The following is a 26608-nucleotide window of genomic DNA, read 5'->3' as shown; positions in this document are numbered from 1 at the left end:
CACAGTGGTAAAAGTGGCTCTCCTATTGACTTTATCCTATCAGTGTGGCTCTCATGAAAAAAAAAAAAAAAAAAAAATACAAATAGTGAAGACCACTGCTCTGTGGCATGAATTTTTATTTTTGGGGAAAAAATATTTCACCCCATTTTTGGGAGCTTGGGGGTTCCTGATAATATATCCATAAAATTTCTATATAGGTGAAATAGGAAAAACAAGTAATATGTGCATTAGAAAAAGTTTTATTTTGACAAACATGATGACATGAATCACAAATGGTTCCAACCAATCACATACATCAAACAATCAAAAAAACCCTACTACTAATTACAACACCTCATAACACCTTATGTATAAATGTTTCTCATATTTCTGTAAGGCCCGCCTAATGGGTCCAATGACGGTTTCCCACAGGACAGGGAAGGTTTAAGCGTGTATGTCTTTTCAGCGTCTCTATGAAGTTCACTTAATTTCACTCGTTTAATCTGACTCCAATTTCAAATGATTCTTACACTTAGGTTGTGTTTCCAATTAGAAATTCATCATTAGTTATGCATTAGTTTAGATATTTGATGATTCTGGATATTCCATATTTCAATTGTTCAGTCATTAGGGACCCGATGCCGCACAGAGATACTCGCCCCGGGATTTCGCGGTAAACTCACGGACATAAACTCGCCAGTCTGATCTTCATCAGAGGGTGTAATAAGTTGGCTAATACCTTTAGTCGGTTGCCTACTGCTCACTCGAACATAAGTGTATTTTAATTTAGCCACTTCCATACAACTTGCTAAATCAGCAGTAAACAGAAATCAAAAGGTCTTCAGATGAAGTGCCTACTGCTCCTTCATTCATGTGCCTTCAGTTTGTTCTACCCTGGACACAGATTTACGGTAGCATTAGCCTCCCATAATTTACTGGTAATAATGATATCAGGAGAATCCAGAGTAAATCAAATATAACATTTATTTGTCAGGTAACAGTGTAGCGTGTCAATTACACACATAACCAATTAAAGCCAATTCAGAAATGATAAATGCATAACATCGATTACTCAAAGAAATGCATATACACAGGGATGGGTGAATGTCCTCAGACATTCACCCACCTCTCTGTGGGGGCCTGCAGAAGATCCCACATGACTGCTTTGCTCTTTACCTTTTATACCAGAACAAAAGGATCGTAAATGTTACACCAACACCTGTTTTGGGGGAGAGGAGAAGAGACACCACCCAAAAAGAGGACAGAATTGTCCTTAATTTTACATCTTCATCATAATTCTAGTGACTGCTGTGAAATTGAGACTGTTTTATCAATCGCACTGAGACAAATTAAATTATACCAAACATGAAAAGTGTGTGTGTATGGTGGGGGAGGCGTTGTCCTTTTGGGGTTAGAGCAAGGCGTTGTCCATTGCTACTTCTTTGAGATCTTCTTTCCAGATTAAAATTTTATTACTTTATTGCAGGACGCTTTATCTCAGTTTTTGTTTAGCAGGAAAATCAAGCCTTACAATATAAATACAAAGTACTTCATTTTGTATACATTACAGACTACAGACAGTAATTAAATGAATTAATAAAAGTACAGATTCATTAATACAAAGTGTTTTAAAATCAATTAGATTGTATCTAAAAATAGTATATAGACCTACATGTCCTTATCAATGTGGCTGATATCAGACAAGCAGTGCTCCTAAACTGACACCAAAACACAATCCCCCAGTTTCACAGACCAGGCTTAAGCTAGTCCTAGGTGCACAAGCAACAGGGATGACCACAAGCTTGAGAATACTGTCAAGTAAAGCCAATTCAAACAAGAGCTTCACAATGAGTCAAATGAAGCCGAAGTCAGCGCATCAAGAGTCACCACACTCAGACATCTTCAGGAAAAGGACTACCAAGCCACTTCTGAAACAGAAACAACGTCAGAAGCATCTTACCTTGGCTAAGGAGAAAAAGAACTGGACAGTGAACAGTGGTCGAAAGTCCTCTTTTCAGATAAAAGTAAATTTTGCATTTCATGTTGAAATCATGGTCCCAGAGTCTGAAGGAAGACTGGAGAGGCACAGAATCCAAGCTGCTTGAAGCCTAGTGGGAAGTTTCTGAAGTTAGTAATGATTTGGGGGGCCGTGACATCTGCTGGTGTTGGTCCATTGTGTTTTATCAAGTGCAAAGTCGATGCAGCCATCTTCAATGAGATTTTGGAGCACTTTAAGCTTCCATCTGCTGACATGCTTTATGGAGATGCTGATTCCCTTTTCCAGCAGGACTTTAGCACCTGCCCACAGTGCAAAAACCACTTCCAAGTGGTTTGCTGACCATGATATTACTGTGCTTTATTGGCCAGCCAACATGCCTGACCCCTGAATCTATGGGATATTTTCAAGAGAAAGATGAGAAACAGTCAATCCAACAATATACAGATGATCTGAAGGCTCAATAGTGCCTCAGCAGTGCCACACACTTCCATGCCACACTTCACTGATGCTGTAATTTGTGCTAGAGCAAGTCATTTGCTGTAATATGTGCTGCCGACCAAGTATTAAGTGTACAAATGAACATACTTTAAACTTTTCTGTTTTGAAAATCCATTTTTTGATTGATCTTAGGAAATATTCTAATATTTTGAGATACTGGATTTTGGACTTTCATGAGCTGTACGCTCTAATCATCAAAAAAAAAAAAAAAAAAACTTTTGAAATGTTTTACTTTACATGTAGGGAATCTAGAATATATGATCATACATTTCATTTTTAAAAATAATTTACAATAAAAAAATGAACTTTTTCACGATATTCTAATTATATGACCAGCACCTGTATATATAAAAACAAATAAATAAAAAATTTAAATTATAAAATAAATTTAAAAAAAAATTAAAGGGGCAGTTTGAGGTCCACAAAGGTAGTTTCTTGCCTGAGGGCAACACCATGTAATAGAGGGCTAAGATGTTGAGTTGAGAAATATTATTATTACTTTACACTCTTTCTGACAATAAAAAAATAAGCTAATTAAAACAGCATCTGCTTAAATGCTTTTCTTTTCACCAACAGTGATTCCAAGTGTTTACAATGAGAAATACATACATTACTTAAAATTCTTTTCAAACAAACAGTTATTAAACAGTTATAACAATTATCAAATGATAATTGTAAGAAAAAATAAAAGCATTTGAATTCTTAGAGGGATAAAGAATGAAAAAGAAAAGCATCACAATTTGTTTACCAGTCTGATGTAAAAAAAAAAAAAAAAAAAGAAAAGAAAAAGAAAAAAAAGAAATGACCACTGAAAAGAAAAACCACTGATTGCTTTTTGAACACCAACTAATGTTTTGTTGTCACACTGCTTCTTGCATTTGTTGGCAAACCTCCTGGCAAGCAGACTTTCCCTCATGAGTACATGGTGAGTCCTAACCACTAAAACACAGATGCACAGAAATAGGTTGTGAATGTATAAACTTTGAATGACCAAAATTAACAAAGAAAATACATTTTTCAAACACTTGTATGTGGTTGGAGATATGGAAAAAATTGAAATGTTTACATCAGGATTACCTCACTCTCAGTAAGAGTTATCTTCCCATTTTCACAGAGTCTCTGGAATATGCCTGATGAAGAGAATAAATGCTGTTAAAATCTAATAAATGAATAATAATAATAATAATACCCATGTAACTCAAGCTATTTCAGGAGCATAAATGGATCTGACCAAATTTTGTTCACCAGTTTGCGTGGCAACTCTTGGTAGCTTACCCTAAACTTATTTATTTATTTAATTTTACAGCCCTGAACATCAAATTATGGGTGGCACGGTGGCTCAGTTGGTAGTTTTCTGTGTGGAGTTCATATGTTCTGTGTGGGTTTCCTCCAGGTGCTCTGGTTAGACGTTACAGTGAGAGTGTGAATGTGATTGTTTAAGCCCTGTAATGGAATGGCGACCTGCAGGTTGCTTTTCCCTGCCTTTGGCCTAGGATGCTGGGATAGGCTCCAGCCTTCCATATAAGAAAATGACAGAGAGAGAAAATTAAACTGCTTTTAGCAGTTTTACTCACTAGCCGTGCAGTTCAAACGCATGACAAGGCAAATGAAACCCTCCAGAGAAATCTGTTCTGAAGCCCCACCATACCGCACAAACATGAGATTCAGGATGTCTTCATTTAGATGCATGCCTAGGGTACAAGAACCATGACATAAATATCTATAGATAAATATCTAACTTTACAATGTGTGATGAAAAACTTATCTATATAACAATATCTCTGCATTCAATTTTATGGATCACTGCAGCGATAATGCTGGGAGTAACAGTTCCCACCAGCAGTGATATTTCCACAATGTTTTACTACAGCAAAGTATAAACTAAAATATCCTCAACCTGTTTTCTCTAATGCATTTTGCAGTTCGCTGAAAGAAAGTACGCCATCTTTGGAAGAATCCATGCTGTAGAAGATGTTCTGTAAAAAAAAAAAAAAAGTAAGTATCTTAATAAAACTCAATACATAGCTATATTTCTTGTCTCAATACAATAAAAATGCATAGCTAAATTGCAGACTCAAATCCACACACCTTGTACATCAATATGCGGTTCCACAGACGAAGAAATTCTGATCCACGAAGTCTTCCACTGACAGAGAACTATTTTTATTGTTACAGTCAGGGAATATTTCTAGAGCTAAGACATGTTTCTTCACAGTACGACTGCAAATTCAAGCTGAACCATGAGGATAAATCAAATAATCATCATTCAACACATTATTTTTAATAGTTTTTAATTACTTGTTGAAAGAAAAAAAGGATACATCTGACATGGCAATTATACTTCTGCAAGAATCCAGGCCAAATCCTTCAGTATTTTTATTCCCTAAAGGTATGAGTCACATTTGTGAGATTTATGACATTTATGGCAATTTAAGGTTTCCAAACTAGCGATTTTACAGAGGCTAACCTAATGTATGTATTTCTAATTTTTACAATGTACAGGATTTTAAAGCCACCTCTCTGAAACTCACCTCTAAGCAGGTTTTCCTGAAGAAGCTGTTGAAGTTTCTCAGCATCAACAACTTTGTACTGTTTCCCAAAAAAAAAACAAAAAAACATTCAAGAGTCTAAAGCTTGTAGCAGTTATATTTTAATTTTGGATTAAATGTTATTTTTTGATAATATATTTGTCATATGTTCAGTTTAGTTCAGTCCTGTCTTGTCTGCATTAGTCTTCATTAGTCACTATGGTTGCTGATTAGTCAAGTCATCTGTTTCTGTTTAGTGGTCATTATCTGTGTATTTAAGTTCCTGCCTGTTCTGTGTTCACTGTCTGTTATTGTTTGTGTGTGAGCACACTGTTACATATCTGCCTGCTTGTGACAACATTAGTTTTTATATTTACCTGATCAGAATATTGTCGAAACAGGGTTTTATCTTTCAGTCCATCATCCACTTGTTCAGTGTATCCAGCCTTAACATGAGAAAAGAGAAGACTGTTTCATTTGCAACCACTAAAAAAAACACAATTAGAGTTCCCATTTCTGAAGCAGAAAATAAATGTCTGAGTTCTGATATTATTTACATTTTTAAAAAATAATATCAGATATTCATTAATATCAGATTCTCAAATCTTAAATTGAATGTTAAAATGTTAGCAAGTTTAATTGATGTTACATTATATTTATTTGATTAAAAATTTGTTATTATTACCTCAGACTCGCCGACAAGATCAACAAGAAAATCCTTCTCAGTTCGTTCTGTGTCCTTTCTGAGTCAAAACATATATTTTAAAAAAATTAATCTGTGTAATAACGCACATGACTGTAAAGATTATTCAGTGAATAAATTAGCCAGATTTTCAGTATGAGTCACTGTGAATGTTTAATCTTATTCCAAGCATAAATAATTACTTAAATGTTGAATCATGTAAAGTCATTATTCTCTCAGTCCTTCATGCAACTTACTGAATGTGGATCTCATTTTTGCACAGAATGGACAGGATGAATTCTGCGTTCTTATTGGGGCTGTAAGTGGACGGTACAATGAGATACTCTCCTGGCTCTAGCCTGAAGAAGCTCATCACCTGTCTTGCATCCTGAAAGTCCCCGCTTGTTGCCACAGGCTTTCTTCTATAGAAAAAACTTGATCCCAACTTTCCCTCAGATCTCATCTAATAATGAAACAGGATAATGAAACAAAACAGGTTTCACTGAACATAAATTAATAAGTTAAAATGGTATGACATCTTATTTAATATATATTAATACTTACGAAATATGTATTAATACAACCTGAAATACTTAACACAACCTGAGTATATTTTACTTGCCTCAGGTGGAACCTGTAAAAGTTCAAAATAAAAATAAAGGTTACATTATGAGTACATTATAAGCATATTTACCGTCTTTGCATTTTTTTGTTAATACTGACTGCAAACACACAGAAGCCGATGCCATGGTGTGCAGCAAGGCGTCTGTTTCTCTTGTCAGGTTTCTGTATGAGGGACACCAGAACATTGCTCTGGCCCTGCTCACAGGCCTTATCCATCTCATTAACCTTCAGCCAAAACTGGGGGTTGGTACAGAAGGTGTCTACAATTACAGAACATGATTGTTAGAAGCAGATTTGCATTGATGACTAGCTTTATAATAATACTTAATAATAATAGCACCTAAATGATTCATGCAGCCTCCAGCTGTACTCCCAGAAATCCAGCTGCCATTATGACTCTTGGAAATCCAGTGACATGCAGACTTTCCTTCCAGAAAATCAGGACAGGAACAGCAGATATCCATGTTGTCAAATGTTCTAAGGAAATCTTTAATTGACATCCTGAAAAAAAAAAAAAAAAAAAAAGTAAATCTTAGACAACATGTAATTTGTGTTTTAGTACAACATTTTTATTTTTAAAACATGTTTCATACTCACCAGAACTCTCCATTTTCACTCAGAAGATGTTGTTTACGGTCCTCATCACTTACTGTGTTCCACAAGGGTGATCTGAAAGAATTGTGTAAAACAAACATCAGAAAAAAAGAAAAGATTTGACTGTGCAATAATCATAAAAAAATCACAAACATTTTTAAGAACGTCTCGGGTTACGTCTGTAACCCTGGTTCCCTGAATAAGGGAACGAGACGCTGCGTAGTCGCTTTGGGAACGCCTCTGCGCGTTTTGTCTTGAAGCACTCGTGAAATCGAACCAATAGTGTGACGGGACGTCAGTGCGGGTGACGTCACGGACCAGGAAACTATAAAGCACTCCTGAGAACAAAGAACGCCAGCTTCTGATATGGATGAAGCAGACGCTCACAGGCGTGCAGGGAGTATGGCTAAGCTACGCAGCGTCTCGTTCCCTTATTCAGGGAACCAGGGTTACAGACGTAACCCGAGACGTTCCCTTTCATGGGAACATCGACGCTGCGTAGTCGCTTTGGGAACGCTATCCCAACTAGGCCATAAGACCAAGTGCCTGTCTGTTATCTTACGACGAGAGCACCGAGGACCCTGGAGTGGAGCCCAAATCAAGGTTATACAACCTAATGAAGGTATGCTGAGATGACCACCCAGCCGCATCACATATCTCGTTAATGGGAACCCCCGAGATCAAAGCCTTTGAGGCAGCCATACCCCTAGTAGAGTGTGCCCGGACAGCCAAAGGTGAAGGCTGCCCGTATGACTCATAGGCAAGAGAGATGGCCTCAACCACCCACTTGCTCATTCTTCCTGATCCGGATTAATCAAAGGAGGAGGACAAAAGGCCTGCAGTACAATCGGTCCTGGGACGTTGGTGGGGACCTTGGATTTATAACCAGGTCTAGGATGAAGGAAAGCCCTGAACATACCAGGCGCAAATTCCAAACATGAGGGAGCAACCGAAAGTGCTTGAAGATCTCCAATTCTTTTGAGAGATGAAATTGCCAACAGGTGGACAGCTTTGAGAGGAATCTTCCAGACACCTCCTCTAATGGTTCAAAGGGAGCCTCAGCTAACCCTTCCAACACAATAGCCCAGTCCCAGGCCGGAGTTTTGTACGCACAGAAGGCCTCAGCCTCTGGGTACCACAGAGAAAGCGTATAAATAGGGGGTCTCTTCCACAGAAGAGTCCCCAAACAGAGCATGATAAGTGGAAATAGCCACTATATAAACCTTCAAGGTAGAAGGAGATAAACCATCCAAGTTTTATACTTGGAGAAATTGCAGCACAAGACTGATAGAAGAGTGGAACAGGTCCAGCTGACGTTGTCTACAGCAAGTAGAAACCAACTTCCATTTATTTGTCTGTATAGCTTTCTCGTGGAAGGAGCTCTGGAGTGGAGTATGGTCTCGACAACCTCAGTTGGGAGACCGGATTCTATGAGCCTAGCCCCCTCAGAGGCCAAGCTCAGAGTTTCCACAACTCCAGGCGGGGGTAAATTATCATGCCGCCCGCTTGAGACAAAGTCCTGTCTGATGGGGATCTCCACGGGGGAGCCGTCTAGAAGAGACACTAGGTCTGCAAATCAAACTCGGGTTGGCCTTAATGGGGCTATCAGTATGAGATAGACCCTCTCTAGGCAAACCCTCTCCAGAACTCCTAGGAACAGAGCGATCGGGGAAAAGTGTGTACAGACGTAACCTCTGCCACGTCTGCACCATGGCATCCAACCCCAGAGGGGTGGATTAGTCAGAGAGCACCACAGTGGGCAAAGAGATGTTCTTTCGAAGCAAATAGGTCAACTTCTGCACGACCGAAGTTCTCAAATGAGCTCCACCACCTCAGGGTGGAGACTCCATTCCCCGGGCCTCGGCCCCTGCCTCAACAGGATGTCTGCCCCCACATTTTGATGGCCCCTCGGGTGTGGGAGGAAGTATTTGAGTACTCGAAATACCGCCATCATTTCCAGATGATTTATGTGTCAGGAAAGTAGATGGTCCTCCCAAAGACCCTGAGCCGAGCGACCACTCATGATCGCCCCCAGCCTGTGAGGGAAGCATCCGTCGTTAGCATTACACGACGACAATGAGCCCCCAACACAGGTCCCTGGGACAGGAACCAAGGCTTCTTCCACATGACTAAGGCACGAAGGCATTGCCGCGTGACCTTAATCATGCGAAAAGGATTTCTTCTCAGAGAAAACCCCTTGGTCCTGAGCCACCACTGTAAGGGTCTCATGTGCAGCAGGCCAAAAGGTATCACGTTGGACGCAGCTGCCGTAAGACCCAACAGTCTCTGAAACTGTTTTGCAGTGTGTGACTGGCCTAATTTCACCCCATTCACGGCCGAGAGAATGGAACGCACCAGAGCAGGAGACAGATGTGCCTGCATCGTGATGGAATCCCAGACTACCCCTAGATCGTTGGTAGTTTAAGCTGGAAGAAGCACACTCTTCTTGGCATTAATTCTCAGCCCTAGCCTTCTGATGTGAGACAGAACAACATCTCAATGTTGGACTGCCATATGCTCAAACTGAGCTAAATTCAACCAATTGTTGATATAATTCAACACGCGAATGCCCTGGAGTCTCAGAGGAGCCAGAGCTGCATCCACGCATTTTGTGAAGGTGTGGGGTGAAAGCTAGGCAGAAAGGAAGAACCCTGTATTGGTAAGCTTCGCCCCGAAAGCAAATCTGAGGAACCTCCTGTGCTGAGGATGGATGGATACATGAAAGTACCCTCCAACCCTCTTTGGAACAAAGTACAGACTGTAAAACCCTGACAGCTTGCTGGGAGGAGAAACCCTTCTATAGCTCCTTTTTGCAAGAGCGTCAGAACTATGTGTTCCAATACCAGAGACTGCAAGGGGTCCACCACTATAGGGAAGACCCTGTTAAATTGGGGCGGGCGAGACCCGAATTCTGTAACCCTTTCTTTGTGAGCAGTACCCATTGAGAAATACTTGGAAGAAGTTCCCATTCTACCAGAAATCTACTAAGGGAACCAGTCTCTCAAGACTGGCCTCTGGTTTTTTTTTTTTGTTTGTTTTGTTTGTTTGTTTTTTTGAACATTTGACTCGGCGCCCTTAAGCGGCGAACCGGCAGGGAACAACCGAATCAAATGTCGACCGGCCCTCCTCAGAGGGTCAGTGGAGACCGCTGCACCCTGAAGCACACGAGGTGGCAGGGTTGGCAGAACGGCCCCCTGAGGGCACCGAGGAGGGGCGGATACCATATAGTGTGGTAAAGAACCCTCTTCGGAAAGGGGCTACCCTCGAATGTCCTATGCCACTGGCGTCAGGACCTTTTCGAAGTCTTTTTGGTGATAACAGTCCGCAGATCTGTCTTACCCCACAAAGACTTCAGCTGTGTTGCCTGTCCCGGTCCCCAAGCTTTCTGCGGGGGAGCACGGGTGACGACACTTTTTTTTTTTTTTTTTTTTTCAGTGCCCTGAAACGGCGAACCGGCAAGGAACAACTGAACTGACCACTCTATGACCCTCCTCTTCTTAGAGGATCACTGGAAACCGCTGCACCCTGAAGCACACGAGGTGGCAGGGTTGGCAGACCGGCCTCTCTTCTTTTAAATTCCTCAGAATTTAATGTATTCAATATTTCATTTAATCCTTAAATTAAATGCAGCCAAAAACAAACAGTCAAAAAGACAGGCTGAATATATTGGAATACAAAAAGAATTATAGCTCGTAATAGTTTGCAAGATATTATAGGGAAAAAGAGAAAGGGAACTCCCGTTCCTCAGTTCCCTCCAAATATATATAAACATTTTATATATAATCGGCTATATATTACGGGCACGATATCTATGCGCAGCCTCGGCAAACGCGAGATCCGAGCCGTATATTCTTTATTGCAGACTTAATCTGCGCGCTGCCTCGGCAAACGCGAGATCCGAGCTATATATTCTTTATTGCAGACTTAATCTGCGCGCTGCCGCGGCAAACGCGAGATTCGAGCCTTGCGTTGGACTTTTATTCCCTCGAGAATAAAGCCAACAGGAGTGGAGCTAAAAACTCCCGCTAGTGCATACTTCTCTTTACACTTCGGGACATTTTTATGAATGAACACTGTCAGCTGTGAACTGACGTGCATGCTCCACTCTCAGCGTGTGCATCCCTACTCGCTTTGTAGTATAGCACTCAAAACTGCTGTTCACTTTCTTTATATATATAAATATATCTTCAATATTTGTAAGTTGACAAATTCAGAAAGATATTTAACTTCTCAGTTAAATCGAGAAAATAATCAGACAAGTCTATCACGGTCTGAATATTTCAGATTAACAAAATAATCATGGCTTTCAAACACAACTGATTTGTTTCTGATGTTAGAATAATAAACGTGTGATTTTGAAACACGATATGTGTGTGAGGTGGCGAGTCCTCAAATCAATATCACAATATCCACCTCCTCAGAGCTGGACATGTGTACCGGTGCCTCAGCCCGGAGGAAGAAACCGCAGAGCGTGCTTCCACCTGGGAGAGGCACTGAACCTGGCAGGTAAGGGCAGAGAAAGGGCAGCGCCCGTCTCTAACCCCTCTGCCAAATTCATCTGCGAACCCCATGATCTGAACCGCCTGTCTGCCTCGGCAGATGCGGGATCCGACCACGAAGAACGCGAGCCGCGGCGCCCTCCTCAAAGAGCGCCCGGCGGGAGTGGAGAGGTTTTATATTACAATGCTCGCAAACAACCCCCTCGAGGGCCGCCTGGGCATGCTCCGCTCCCGGACAAACAACACAGAGCTCGTGTGTATCCCCACCCGTGAAGTAATGAAGGTAGGGAGAAGCACACGGTCTGATGCCGTTTGCTCGCCATTATAGTGTCTTTTATATACATATATATGTGGTGTAATACTGATACTCTTGTTCTCAAACAAAAGAGATCGTCTCTGTATATGTAATTGACAGACAACTGTTACGTTCCCCTTCTAGTCTAGGAGTTAGAAGGGAAGGCAACAAAAGAAAATAAGATAACTTATTAGAAAAGGTAACGCAAGGATGAAAAAAAAAAAGAAAACGTGGAGGACACACTTCAGCCTCAGTCTCAGAGGGAAAACACAACACCACTTTAAGGGAAAGTCTAAATGTTTATTTCCTTATACCAAAAAGAGCTTGCCAGAAGGAGAACATGAGGGAATAAATTCTCAGGAGAGAGTATACCTAAAACAACAAACAAAACTGGAGCTAACTAAGGTTTAGAGAATCTACTTACCCTACTCAAAAACAAAGATGAAAAAACAACAACACAAACTTCCCTGAGCTCCCTCTTTAAACAATAAACAGGAGAAAACAATTGTAAACACAAAAAAGCACTCTCTCCCTACGATTCCCAGCTAACCCAATAATGATTGAGTTAAATGATACAATACCTTCTAGTTACCCACACATGGATTAACCCGAAAGCAGGCTAAAGAATGATGCTAGCACACAGAAAAAGTATAGGCCCACACCTAACTCAAAACTGTTAACCCTCAGTCACACACAGTACACTCAGGCAAACCATTTCAGTTTCCACTCTGAGGCTGGGGAGAAGTGTTCCTCAGCACAGGATCTTCAGAATGCACCATATATACAGCTCTGCTCAGACTCAGGCATGCTCACAACGAGTTGCAGCTGGTGGCAATTAACCTGAGTACGAGAGTGAGGGAGAGAAACAGGGCACAACACAGCACAGGACACACACACAGGGATATGACAGTTACACACCAAAACACTCTGGGACGTAACACCCCCACCACTAAGATTACAGACCAGGGTTCAATAAGGTTTCTGTATCACCACCCCAACATGCACAGCACCTAGGTTGTCATCTCAACAGATCTGGACAGAGCATCCGCCACAATGTTGTCTTTGCCTTTGATGTGCTGGATCTGGAGATTGAAATCCTGAAGCTTGAGAGCCCAGCGCAGCAAACGCTGGTTAGAGGAAGACATGTTGGACAGAAAAGTTAAAGGATTATGGTCTGTATACACAATCACAGGTAGAGCACTACTCCCAAGGTACACCTCAAAATGTTGTACAGCCCACAATAAAGCCAATGCTTCCTTTTCAATTGTGCTATATGATAACTGGCTCTTTGAGAACTTGCGGGAGAAATACGACACAGGGTGTTCAATGCCTTGAGCATCCTCTTGAATAAGGACAGCTCCCGCACCGAAGTGGCTTGCATCTACCTGTAGCTTGAACGACAAATTGAAGTTAGGTGCAGCTAACACAGGGGCATTGCTCAGCAGGTCTTTAGCAGCTTCAAATGCTCGATCACAGTCACGGCTCCAACTAAACACTCTCGTTGTGCTAAGGAGGTCTGTGAGAGGAGCAACTACAGCAGAGAAGTTTCTGCAAAAACCTCTATAGTAGCCTGACATTCCCAGAAACCGGCGAAGCTCACGCTTGTTGTTAGGTTTAGGAAACTTAAGAATAGCTTCCACCTTAGCTTCCACAGGCTTCACCCAGCCATGGCCTACCTTTTTCCCTAGGTAGGTTACCGTAGCCTTACCTATCTCACACTTAGACAGGTTTAGGGTTAGCGATGCAAGTTTTAACCTTTCAAAGACTCTCTCCAAGGTTTTAATGTGGTCTTCCCATGACTCAGTATAGACTATGATATCGTCAAGGTAAGCGTCACAATTAGGTACATCACCCAACACAATATGCATCAGCCTCTGAAAAGTGGCTGGTGCATTTCTCATTCCGAAGGCGAGGACAGAGTATTCCAGGAAGTAATCTGGCGTAACGAATGCAGAAACTTCTGCAGCACGGGAAGTGAGAGGCACCTGCCAGTAACCCTTTAATAAGTCAAGTTTTGTAACAAACTTGGCTGATCCCACCCGATCTACGCAATCCTCCATACGGGGGAGTGGAAAAGAGTCAGGCTTCGTTACTGCGTTCACTTTACGAAAGTCAGTACAAAACCGGTATGTGCCATCTGCTTTTGGAACCAATAGACACGGTGAGCTCCATGGGCTCTGACTATGCTGAGCCAGGCCGTGCTGTAACATGTATTCGACTTCGGTTTTCATTATGTGACGCTTACTTGGGTTAACTCTGTAGGAGTGCTGCTTGATTGGTTTAGCGGAGCCTACATTGATGTCATGCTCAAGAACAGTGGTTCTCCCTGGCACATCAGAAAATAGGGGTGAGTACCGATGCATTAGCTGGATAATCTGATCAGACTCAACAGGTTCTAGATGTGAGAGAAAAGAAGGCAGATCTTTCAACACAGCAGAATTTTGTAGTCTCTTACCATCTTGTTCAGTAACTTGCAAGGCTACAGCAACTGGTAAAGGCACAGTCACAGGGTTACATGGGGGTTCAGACTGAGAGTCACGCATAAACCTTTTAAGCATGTTAATGTGGCACACTCTAGTTTTACGCCGCCTATCTGGGGTGCTGACAACATAGTCTGTTTCACTGAGTTTCTCCCTCACAGAGTAGGGACCTGTAAACCTAGCATGGAGGGCTGAACCAGGTTCCGGAAGAAGTACAAGAACTTCGTCGTTCGGCTGAAAACTACGAGAAACGCTTATTTTGTCGTAGCGTTCTTTCATTTTAGACTGGGTTGTAACCAAATGTTCCCTAGCCAGATCACGAGCTCTGTGCAACCGTTCTCGAAATGAACTTACATAATCAAGGACAGTTATAGGAATTGCATTTTTAGCTAGCAGTTGTTCACTCAACACTTTAAGCGGGCCCCGCACCGTGTGACCAAAGACAAGATCTGCGGGACTGAACCCAAGGGATTCTTGCTCTGCTTCCCTGACGGCAAACATCAAGAATGGTAAACTCTCTGCCCAGTCTTTACCACTAGCAAGACAGCAAGTACGTAACATCATCTTGAGTGTTTGATGGAACCTTTCCACAGCACCTTGCGATTGTGCGTGGTATGCACTCGACAGTTCATGTCTAATTCCAAACTGAGTTAGAGTCTGTGTGAACAGTTTTGAAGTAAAATTTGTACCCTGGTCAGTTTGTATGACCTTTGGCAATCCAAAAACAGTACAAAACTTGATCAGTTCACGGACAATGATGTGGGCTTTTATAGAGCGCAGAGGAATCGCTTCCGGGAAACGTGTAGAAGTACACATTATGGACAGAATGTATTCGTGACCAGATTTTGATTTAGGCAAAGGGCCCACGCAGTCCAACAACAGGCGCTCAAAGGGTTCGTGCATAACAGGGATAGGCCGCAACGGAGCAATAGGAAGTTTTTGGTTCGGTTTTCCAGCTATTTGACAAGCAGCACACAAGCGGCAGAACTTAGACACAGCAGACTTCAGCCCTGGCCAGAAAAAGTAGCGGGACACTCGTTTGAACGTCTTGGTAACTCCCAAGTGTCCTGAAAGTACATGTTCATGAGCGATTTTCAGTACAGGCTCCCTATACTGTTGAGGCAGAACGATTTGCTGAATTTCATTAAGGGAAGAACGAGCAAGGGGTCTCCACCTCCGCATTAAAACTTCCCCTTCCCAAAAATACCTTACTTTATCATGAGGTTCTCTTTTGAAATTTGCAACAGTCCCAATAAGGGTTGCTAAAGAGGGGTCTGTTCTCTGAGCAATAGCCAATTGTTCCCTGCCCACTTCTAAAATAGGCTTTAGTTCAGGTACAAAAGCCACTTCGCAGGTTCCTGTAACTTCAGCCTTCTCTGGAGTTACGTCATGCTTATTTGAGTCAACTAAGAAACTCTCAGAGAGATCAAGTACATCTCCCAGCCTTCTATTTTGGGCCCGCGTGACTGCGCATGAAGGAAAGACAGCAGGAAAATTTTCCGCAAGCGACGAATTATCATTTTGAGCCGGTTCACTAATTACCAGTGGTCTAGGAAAAACATCTCCACCCGCAAGATCATTCCCTAGGATAACATCTACCCCATCAACTGGTAGATGTGAGCAAACTCCAAGTGTAGCAGGGCCTGTGACCAAATCTGACGTGAGATACAAGTCATGTAATGGCAAACTAAGACAGCCCATGCCAATCCCTCGCACTAGGATATTGGAGCCAGAGTATACGCTTGAAGCTGGTAACGATTTTTCACAAATAAGCGACTGGACTGATCCAGTGTCTCTTAAAATCTTCACCGGCTTACCCACTGCGTCAGGTGAATGAGACACTGCACCATCCAGTAAAAACGGCTGATACGCACTCGTAACAGTCTCTGTACCACAATTAGTATTACCGCCAGTGTGCACCAACGCTGCACTTTTAGGATGTGAAGCAGTAGTTTTCTGTTTCCAAGCCCGGCACTCAGAAATTATGTGATTTGGGTCCAGGCAGAAAAAGCAAGCCCTCTTGACATTCTTTTTATGGGGCGAATTTAGTTGTGTGCTAGGTTTAGTGTGTGGCAAGACAGATCTCACATCCTGGTCCGTATTAATGCTAGTCGAGAACATTGCATTACGTCGTGGTGTAACGAATACGTTCCGGTGTGTTAACGTAAATTCATCCGCTAAAACGGCCGCGTCAACGATAGAAGTCACTTTCTGTTCGTTTAAGTGAATTACCACATTCTCAGGTACACTACTCTTGAACTCCTCAAGTAAAATCAGCTCCTGAAGTTGTTCAAAAGTAGTGATCCGATTAGAAAGACACCACTTCTCAAACAGAGTGCGCTTTTCTCGGGCGAACTCAACGTAAGTCTGTTTGGCAGTTTTGGCATGTGAGCGGAACTTTTGTCTGTACGCCTCCGGTACTAATTCATACGCTCTAAGTACCGCAGCCTTCACAATGTCATAATCAAGTGATTGTTCTAGCGGCAAAGCGGAAGAAACTTCCTGGGCTTTCCCAGAAAGGCTGCACTGTAATAACAATGCCCACACATCTTTAGGCCAACGCAACTTCAAGGCTATGCGCTCGAATGTAACAAAATAAGCATCCACTTCGCTTTCCCTAAATGGTGGAACAAGTTTCAGATACCTGCTAACATCAAAATTTGCATTGGCTTCGGCCTCATGCGAATCTTGAGGTGTCGCAGAATGGGTATACGACGGAGAGCTAGCAGAAATACTTCGTGAATGAGGCAAAGGTACAGGTTTACCTTTCGGTTCGGGCACCTTACGTTCCAACTGACGCAATCGAATATCACGATCAGTTTCTGCCTCTATAACACGCAGTTTAACGAGCATTGTCTGATGTTCTTGTTTCTTAATCATGTAATCAAGCTCTTTCATCTTAAACGCTAACAATGGGTCACCAGAAGGCTCTACCACAGGGACACTAGGAGGGCCATCATCTGACACCGCTCGCTCTGCTACGTCAGGCGAAACCTCCTCCCTGGCAGAGGATTCTGGCAAAATTCCCATCTCTTCAAGTTTTTCACGAAGCACTTGCTTGATAACATGTTTTACTGCGTCTGCAGGAACAGTAATATTGAAAAAGTTAGCAATCAACAATAAATCCTTTTTCCTACAACGCTCAAAGACCTCTGTGGTAGGAGAGAGAGTGAATGCAACTAAATCAAACTCCATCTTAATACCACAGTTCCCTCTACCACAACAAAAAAAAAACAAACTGCCAAACAGTTTAGAAAAAGTAGACTTACCGGCGAATATGAGTGTCTCGTTATTAGTAACGGGAACGGACGAGCCCCCAATTGTTACGTTCCCCTTCTAGTCTAGGAGTTAGAAGGGAAGGCAACAAAAGAAAATAAGATAACTTATTAGAAAAGGTAACGCAAGGATGAAAAAAAAAAAGAAAACGTGGAGGACACACTTCAGCCTCAGTCTCAGAGGGAAAACACAACACCACTTTAAGGGAAAGTCTAAATGTTTATTTCCTTATACCAAAAAGAGCTTGCCAGAAGGAGAACATGAGGGAATAAATTCTCAGGAGAGAGTATACCTAAAACAACAAACAAAACTGGAGCTAACTAAGGTTTAGAGAATCTACTTACCCTACTCAAAAACAAAGATGAAAAAACAACAACACAAACTTCCCTGAGCTCCCTCTTTAAACAATAAACAGGAGAAAACAATTGTACACAAAAAAAAAAGCACTCTCTCCCTACGATTCCCAGCTAACCCAATAATGATTGAGTTAAATGATACAATACCTTCTAGTTACCCACACATGGATTAACCCGAAAGCAGGCTAAAGAATGATGCTAGCACACAGAAAAAGTATAGGCCCACACCTAACTCAAAACTGTTAACCCTCAGTCACACACAGTACACTCAGGCAAACCATTTCAGTTTCCACTCTGAGGCTGGGGAGAAGTGTTCCTCAGCACAGGATCTTCAGAATGCACCATATATACAGCTCTGCTCAGACTCAGGCATGCTCACAACGAGTTGCAGCTGGTGGCAATTAACCTGAGTACGAGAGTGAGGGAGAGAAACAGGGCACAACACAGCACAGGACACACACACAGGGATATGACAGTTACACACCAAAACACTCTGGGACGTAACACAACACCAAATAAGACACACGATAACACAGAGCGCTGCTGAAGACACAGAAGCTGGCGTTCTTTGTTCTCAGGAGTGCTTTATAGTTTCCTGGTCCGTGACGTCACCCGCACTGACGTCCCGTCACACTATTGGTTCGATTTCACGAGTGCTTCAAGACAAAACGCGCAGAGGCGTTCCCAAAGCGACTACGCAGCGTCGATGTTCCCATGAAAGGGAACTGCAAAATTTGTTGTTTTTACTGCCAGTTGTTCTGCTAGTTATCTGCTGTGATGCTAAACTGCTACTATTGTTTGAATTCATGATTGCCTATTAATTGCAGTATTTGGTCATTTTTTTCTATCTTTTGTAATCTCTAACATCTGATCATTCATATATGAATAGCTTCAATCAATCTACTCTGTCAGTATTTTTTCTTTTACTAAAATAACACCTACAGAAGTGTTAAATATTATTGATCATCTCAGTCTTAATAATGATACTGGACCTGATGGGATTAGATACATTAAATTTGCTTCTCAAATCCTCATGTGAGCTACCAGCTATCTGCAAGTATTCCTGTATTACTCTAATTTATTAAGAAGGTGACATTCTTGATCCACAAAATTATAGACCAAAATCAATAATTTGTGTTATTGCTAAAGTATCATCTGAGTGTCTATTTACACCAAGTGCAAATAGCGTATATATATATATATATATATATATATATATATATATATATATATATATATATATATATATATATAAATATACACTATATTGCCAAAAGTTTTGGGACGCCTGCCTTTACGTGCACATGAACTTTAATGACATCCCATTCTTAATCCGTAGGGTTTAATATGGAGTTGGTCCACCCTTTGCAGCTATAACAGCTTCAACTCTTCTGGGAAGGCTTTCCACAAGGTTTAGGAGTGTGTTTATGGGAATTTTGTATTCTCTGTGTATTAAGCCCTTGTTTTTCTCAGTTCTGTGTTCTTCAGTTCTCAGTTCTGGGGGTATATGTCTAAAATGTGTGGTTAAATAAAATCAGTTCTTACTTGTCACTCCAGTCTCCATTCCACTCACTGTCTCCCCATGGGTTGAACAATCTCACCAGCTGAACTGGATATCTACCACTCATGACCTGTAGAGTATGATTTTATATATTTAGTAGAATAGAAATGTGGCGTATATTTCTAATATTACCAGTATTTTTAGTCTTTAGTAGCTTTATTTTGTAATTTACCAGAATTTTTAAGTAAAATGCGTGCTTATTTTTAATTATTTGTGCTGTTCAATAGGAAGTCAATGATTTTCCACTTGTGATTAAGGTCCTTTTACTCGCACAGTATAAATGGATCATCATACATGAATTTATAGCTGCCATTATATTTTAGGAGGTCCCTTGCAAAGCTTTATGCAAAAAATCAATGTAAAATCATGTAAAGCGTGGGTGTGTATCAAGTCGGTTCGCTTACAGACATAATCTTTTGTCCCTGAAATATTTGCCTTGAGACCTTATATGAATCTGATGCATGCTGAGACTTGATTTTTGGGCAGACTTACCTGGTAAACCTTTGTCACAGTGTAAGCGTGACCCAGAACTATGCCATTTGGTAATCGTTCCTCATTATGATTCTGTGGGAACAGAATGGTGTGGTGTAAAAGTCATTGTTTAAAAGGTGCTGCAAGTGATTTTTTTTTAAACCCACACATTAAAATGTCCCTACTGCCTTATAGACATCACTGAAATATGTGTCTGTTTCAGTCCTTTCTTTGCGTCAGGCTCCATATATAGGGTTTTGGAGATAGAGAGACTGTGTGGTCGAATGAATGCCCATCAGGGGTCTAGTTCAGTGGATAGTGAACAGGATGGCTAACATTGCTTAAGATAGCTTTAAATGTAACTAAAACATGTAACCTAAAGAACCACAATTCCTTCAAAAATATTTCAGCAATTTATGTTTTGGGCATTACCACATTTACCATATTTATCACATGAATTTTTTTTTGCTCACCCCTTGTGGAGTTTCACAGCCCATAAGGACTTCTGACTGAAAAGCACGGTACATTATCTCCCATAAATCGGTCGGAGCCGTTTTCATTTCATAGTGCATATGAACCCCACCGGTGAAGTCCATGAGGGCCTCAGATACTCGGCCAGTGTGCATGTCAGCGTAGGAGCCGCACACCCTGTAATGGTAATTCAGACTCTAAATAGTTTGCCGCAATGTAATAAACATAAATTTGAGGTCTATTACTGCACACTAATCACAGGTTGAATAACAGCAGTGCTTATATTGAATACAACAGCACTACTGCTTACATATACTTGAAATTATATTTTATAAAGTCACATAAAGTCACTAAAAGATGTACATGCACTTACTTGGCATACGCTTTCTCCAGCAACGCTGGCCAGAACTCATTAAATGTTTTTGATTTCACAAAAATCAGCTGGCGGTTGATTGTTGGCAGTTTGTCATCAATCACAACATCGTACCATTTTCCAAACCGCCAGAACTGTAAGTTTAAATAAGCAGAACAGTAAGTGAACAACTATTAAAAGACAAAACAGGAATAACTGTTGCTTGGGGTTTAGAATCTAGATTAATATGATCAAAATATAAATAAATATTGGAAATTATGGCACGAAATAAGAGGAACTTACCCTGAAGTGAAATAAACCAGTATAATTGTTGCTGAATGATTGTCCATCTGGGATGACCTTATGTAATAATTTGCTTTGAAATGTTAGAGCCCCAACAGAGGCCAGAAACCAGCAGTTTCCTGAGGAAAAAACAGTAATTGGCACAGAATTTGATGTCTTTCATGTTCCACAACTTATTTTTTTCTAGTTTTGCTAGAGAAGGTATTTATTTTGTTTTCACCAGAAATGTAAGCCTAAATAAAGCTACACAAGACAATCATCAGGCACTAATGGCTCAGACTAAAAGATATAGGGATGTTACGATCTATTTGTCACAGTTATCTGGACTCATTCACCTTTAATTTCGTTTTCATGGACTTTCAGTTTTGTTGTCATCAGTCATATGTGTTCTTTTGTTTGAGTTTTCCCACCAGTCATCAGTTCACGTGGACACTCATCAGACCATCACACCTGTTTATCATCTCCTCATCACTGTGTATTTAGTTCCTCACGTTCATGCCATAGACCTCCCAGACACTTCTGGACTAAACTGCAGGGACTCTGTGTTTACCCTCGGTCCAGAACACAGTCGGACCCAGAGGCCATTCCACCACCGGCAACCATGGAGGAATCGTGTGAGCCCCTCGCAGATGGAGAGCTACCACCCGCAGTGGCGCATCAGCTAGTTCTCGAAGATAAGAGGTCAGCGCAGACCCTCGGATCTCCTTGGATCTCCATCTGCCTCCATCACTGCTGTGCTCAGCCAGTCCTCCAACCCCGCCTCTGATGGAAGTTTGCAGCCCTTCACCATCTCCTGAGATTCCTAGCTGTGTCATCGAGCCTCAGGTCGCACAAACTCAATTAGTGCCAGAACGGGTAGATCCTCTGATCACCTCGCTCCATCTCGGCCCGTCAACCTGTTGGCTCCTTCCACCTTTGGCTCCACCAGACACCCTCAGCCCTTCGACTCCACCGGGTTCCCTCGTCCCACCGGCTCCCCCTCACTTCTGCCACGGACTTGTGGTTCTTCCGCTCCGTTCCTCCACTCCTTGGGTTACAGTCCTCGTGCGCTCTGTCCTCGAGCACTCTGGCTTCTCCTCAGATGCTCTTCACCGTGGCATCGCCTAGGTCTCCTGTGCCACTCTGTTCCACTGGCTTTCTGTCTGCACCCTGGGATCCATTGGTTCCGCCTCTGTCGGGAGTCCCCCAGTTGATGTCAGCCTCCACTCCATTGTGTCCCTGCCTCGACTCCATTGTGGGCTGTTGGTCTCTACGCACTGGGTCTGTGCCTTTGGACACCTACCACCATTGCCACCGGGGTCTCGTCGTTTGTCTGTCACCATTCCTCTGCTGCCTGCCATCACCATCCCTTCGCCTGCTCCTCTTGCCATCCCTTCACCAACTCCTCGCCCACCTCCATCCGTAATTAAGAGTAATTACCGTAATTAAGAGATGGCAACTCGTGACATTCTACTCAGAGCTGTACACATCCTAAGAAAGATTTTTGTATGGCAACACTATCAACGACAAAATTAATCTGCAGCAGTCGGTTGGTACAAGTCAGAGTACACTAAAAAATGCTGGGTTGTTTCAACCCAAGTTTGGATCAAACATGCACAAACCCAACCATTGGGTTAAATTTTTAAATGCATTTTTTTAACCCAACGGTTGGGTTTGTCCATATTTGACCCAAATTTGGGTTGAAACAACCCAGCATTTTTTAGAGTGTATTAAAGTGATTTATGCTCATTGTTGTAATGTAATGTGCTTTGAGACAATAAGAAATTTAACGCCATCTTTCATGACGCTTTGCAGACTCTGCTCTAGTTGTGTATGTTCATGTGTTTTGAAGGAGGCATGGCTTTGGAGATGCTCTGAAGGGAGGGTGGGATCTTATGCTTTCAAAGCTAGCTTGTCCGAAATTGCTTATACCCCAGCTTTAATTGTCAAAAACAACAATATTGTGGTTACCCAGACATACCTATATTCCCTTGGGAGTAGTCAAACCTAGACACTGTCTCTACGATAAATTCAGCTGCATCTGGATACAATTTCTGAAAGAAAGTAAGTCATACTTACAGTATTTGGCATTTGATCAACTGTTGCATTCTTTGAAAGGGATGTGCTTGATAGTAGTTTTAGGTAGTGTCTTTTAATTTCTTTCAAGCATTTAGATTGTCACAGTCACATCTTTTAGCTTTAAATAACAGTTGTACAATTTTACACTTAAGTGTTCAATATAAGAACACGTTAAAGATGATGTCTCAAGGAAGTAGATTACATACCGTTGGTCTCATCCACTCCACTCGGGCCATGACTTCTTGCTTCAGCAGCCCTTCGCCAATGGAACGAGGGTCGGGCGGGAAAAACTCATCCACAAATCTCTGTCTTGTTTTGAGACAGTATTCTTGTAAAAATTTGTAGTCCTGATCCATGAACTTCAAAGGATTTGTTTCAGAGCCCATGCCACCCCTCATGTTGCGGTCATCCATGACTTTTAGGCACATGCCATGTGGAACTGCTGGAGGAGGCATTTTGAAATCTGTCTGGATTTCTTTACCATTAAAAAGAGTAAATTACAAAAATAATACAAAGTTATGACATTCATATCCAGCAGTTCCATACAGATGTACAGTTGTACTTAATTTTTGTAATCATATATTACAGACTAAAGACAAAGTAATTAAATTCATACAAGTATTAATACAATTCATAAAGTGTTGTTTAAATCAATTAGTTTGTATCTACAGAATGAATATAGGTCTTCCCTATCTATGAGACTACTGAGCTTTATAAGATGTATATGTACCTTCAGAGATGCAATGAATTTTCATCCAAATGACTGGTAATCTTCTCTGTCTATGACTGACTTTTATACACTTTTGCCCTACTTCAAGCTTCAAAATACCTGTAGAAGTCCCACCCCATTTTATAACAAAGAAGTGATTGACAGAAGCTCATCTGAACTCTTGTCATTACAAGAAACTGAAACCCTCTACATTTGCCAAAGGACAAATCATTTGTCTACATATTTCACATAAGCAAGTTATCACTATTATTATTATTATTTTCTTGAAGGACAAATTGTTACACATGGCTTATTTTTGTGCATAATATAAAATACATGCTGCTCTAGTTTATATCAGCTCGCTTTTACAGTATGGGTTAGGCCTCCAAAAATGCATTAATTGCTGCAGAAACCAGTTTATCCTGCCTGGACTTGCTTTGAATGTGGCATTCTACTGCAGGTTTCATCGTTACAATGATCCATGAATTACAATATATATTAATTGTAATGAATATATTTAGATATATTTATTATGAGGAGTATAAATTATGACTATAGTAAGTAAGGGTATGTGACATTTCTAAATAAACGAACACTCATGACTGGTAGGTCTTTATTAGGTACAGTCAATGAACTTATCATTCACCATGTTAGTAAGCGTAGACTATAATAAAAAATTTTTTATTATATTTTGTTTATTGTTTACTCTGATATTGTGGTTTCTTCATTAGGGGATGACATAGTCAGTTTGAGTTGTTAGTAGACTTCTACATTATCAAAGATATTGATTATTGTTGAATATATTTAAAGTGTCATGAAACCTAAAAACACTTTTTTTGAGATGTAAACAGTTATGTATAGGCTGCACATCATTGAAAACACTAAAGCTACTTCAGTAGTATGGAAGGTTTCTGTAAATAGCAGTGCCATTATGCTTTTTTCTTTTGCAGGTCACAAGAAGAATGGCCCAAGTTCCGAATCAGATATCATGCATGACAGACCACCCCGGCCTTGAACCTGTATGTCTCAGTATATCATCATGTGTGGTGCTGCGCATTAGAAGGGAGTTTCCTGATGCTGCAGGCCAATATGTTGGATTCAGGCCACCCCTTGACTGAAACGTGACACGTCCTCAACAATGGCTTCTTCCATGGAAGACCTTTCATGCTGAGCAGACAGGTCCGGAGGCACAGGAATCTGCTGTATGGCATCCAGATATGGAAGGGGATCGCATACAACCTCTTCAAAAACAGTATTCATCAAGTTGATGACATAGCCTGTGAAGGATGAGAAGTTCGTTTTATATATATAAATGTTTATGTGTTGTGTTCAAGTTGTGAGGGAGAAGACATACCTGCATAGCATTCCATTTTCTTTTCTTTTTTTTTTTTATTTGATGCAGTAGGCTTTTTCCAAATTATGGATAGCTACTTTAACCATGAATAATTAAAAAAAAAATTCTGTCAAAGACACAAGCATTACCTTTTGCCATGTACCAGACGTCATAATAGTGGTTTATTTTTCGATCCTTTAGAAACTTTTGTATCTAGGGGTGACGGTCAGTAACAATGCAGTCCAACTTTATACCACTTTCCTCCAGTAAATCCAAGCTTCTTTTAAGGCCCTTCTTCTCCACGTGGTAGCTTCCCCCTACCTCGTTGCTCTGTGTAGAAACAAAAAAGGTATATGTAATATCTCCATAAATTACATATGTAGTATGAAGTGTGTATAAAAAATAAAGTCTTCTGCTCTATGTTATGCATGCTGTATTTTATCTCTGAAATGTGCATAGATGTGTTAAAAAACTGAAACTACAGACAAAGATATCAACTGACAATAATAACATATAATTGCAATTTTTACGTAGTTGTACATAACATGAGTGCTATCCATTGTCTGCTGTTGAAGTACATGCACTAGCTGTATGTCTACAATGTTGTTGGTCTGCAAGTTCATCATGGTTTAGCTCCCATATTTTGCAGAATGTCCTGCAATAAAAAAATAATAATAATCATTTTAAAACTCGTCATGTCACGCCAGAGCCTCGCCATGCCACGGCTGCCACGCCAGAGCCTCGCCATCCCATGCCAGAGCCTTGCCATGCCATGGCTGCCACACCTGCCACACCAGAGCCACCCATTAAACTTGCCCTAGTTTTCCCCAATTATTTTTTTTTTTGGGGGGGGGGTTAGTATAGGTACCAAGCTCCTGCATCTGCGGAGCTTGGTACACCACCTTACCACGGCCCAGGTCCTCCCACGCTCCACGGCCAAGCCATTCCCATGCTCCATGTCCCAGGCACACCTCTGCCATGCCCTGTTCCCCTGCATGGGCCTGGCCCACCATCCCTTCCCCCCAAGACTGCCTCTGCTCCACCATCCTGGACTATAGTTTTTTGTTATGTTTTTTGATTTATGTTGGGCGTCAGGAGCCGCCCTTAGAGGGGGGGGGGGGGGGGGGTCTGTCACGGGTGTTTTGGTTTTGTGCTCATGTTTTGGGTTCCATGTTTCATGTTGCTTGTTTGTGTCATGTTTCCCTTGCTCCTCATATTCTACTTTAGTCTATGTGTCATGTTCTCATTGGTTGGTTATAGTCATGTGGTTTTCAGTTCTGTTCTGGTTTTCGGTCATTGGTTCTCTTGTTCCTTGTGTCACTTCCCCATTGGTTGTCCTAGTCATGTGTTCCATCAGTTCTTGTATTTATAGCCATTGTCTTCCCCATGTTCCTTTGTCATGTATTATTAAAGTAACCTGCTGTTGGTGAGTGTTCAAGCCAAGTCTGTTCGAGCCAAGTCTGTTCATGTTCTAGTCTGTTCAAGTCAAGTCAAGTCACGTCTGTTTTTGTTCACGTTTGTATTTGGGATTTATTCTTAT

General features: G+C 41.4%; 1 protein-coding gene across 1 annotated transcript; it reads right to left on the bottom strand.

Moving 5' to 3' along the window:
- Window positions 1–3366: 3366 nt before the first annotated feature.
- LOC137006287 (calpain-1 catalytic subunit-like) lies at window positions 3367–26114 on the bottom strand. Its single transcript, XM_067366920.1, has 23 exons — window positions 25937–26114; window positions 23757–23855; window positions 23233–23489; window positions 22929–23001; window positions 20969–21087; window positions 20687–20820; window positions 20316–20490; window positions 19864–19935; window positions 19356–19441; window positions 6908–6979; window positions 6651–6811; window positions 6410–6570; window positions 6309–6320; window positions 5944–6149; window positions 5690–5747; window positions 5382–5450; window positions 5008–5065; window positions 4798–4859; window positions 4565–4633; window positions 4374–4452; window positions 4051–4167; window positions 3554–3606; window positions 3367–3415 (listed from the first exon to the last, which is right to left on the bottom strand). Exons 1-23 carry the CDS (start codon window positions 26112–26114, stop codon window positions 3389–3391), a joined length of 2397 nt encoding a protein of 798 aa, XP_067223021.1. The 3' UTR covers window positions 3367–3388.
- Window positions 26115–26608: the final 494 nt, after the last annotated feature.

The sequence above is a fragment of the Chanodichthys erythropterus genome, chromosome 18 (genome assembly GCF_024489055.1).
Source record: "Chanodichthys erythropterus isolate Z2021 chromosome 18, ASM2448905v1, whole genome shotgun sequence".
Classification (NCBI taxonomy): Eukaryota; Metazoa; Chordata; class Actinopteri; order Cypriniformes; family Xenocyprididae; genus Chanodichthys; species Chanodichthys erythropterus.
The sequence above is the reverse complement of the archived record's forward strand: the minus strand, read 5'-3'. Positions and strand labels throughout refer to the sequence as shown.

Coding starts and splice junctions, on each gene's coding strand:
- LOC137006287 (XM_067366920.1), bottom strand. CDS start 26,114: ATGGTGGAGCAGAGGCAGTCTTGGGGGGAAGGGATGGTGGGCCAGGCC. Junction 6,571..6,650: donor AGGCTGCATGAATCATTTAG/GTGCTATTATTA, acceptor CTGTAATTGTAG/ACACCTTCTGTACCAACCCC. Junction 4,860..5,007: donor TCAGGAAAACCTGCTTAGAG/GTGAGTTTCAGA, acceptor TCATACCTTTAG/GGAATAAAAATACTGAAGGA.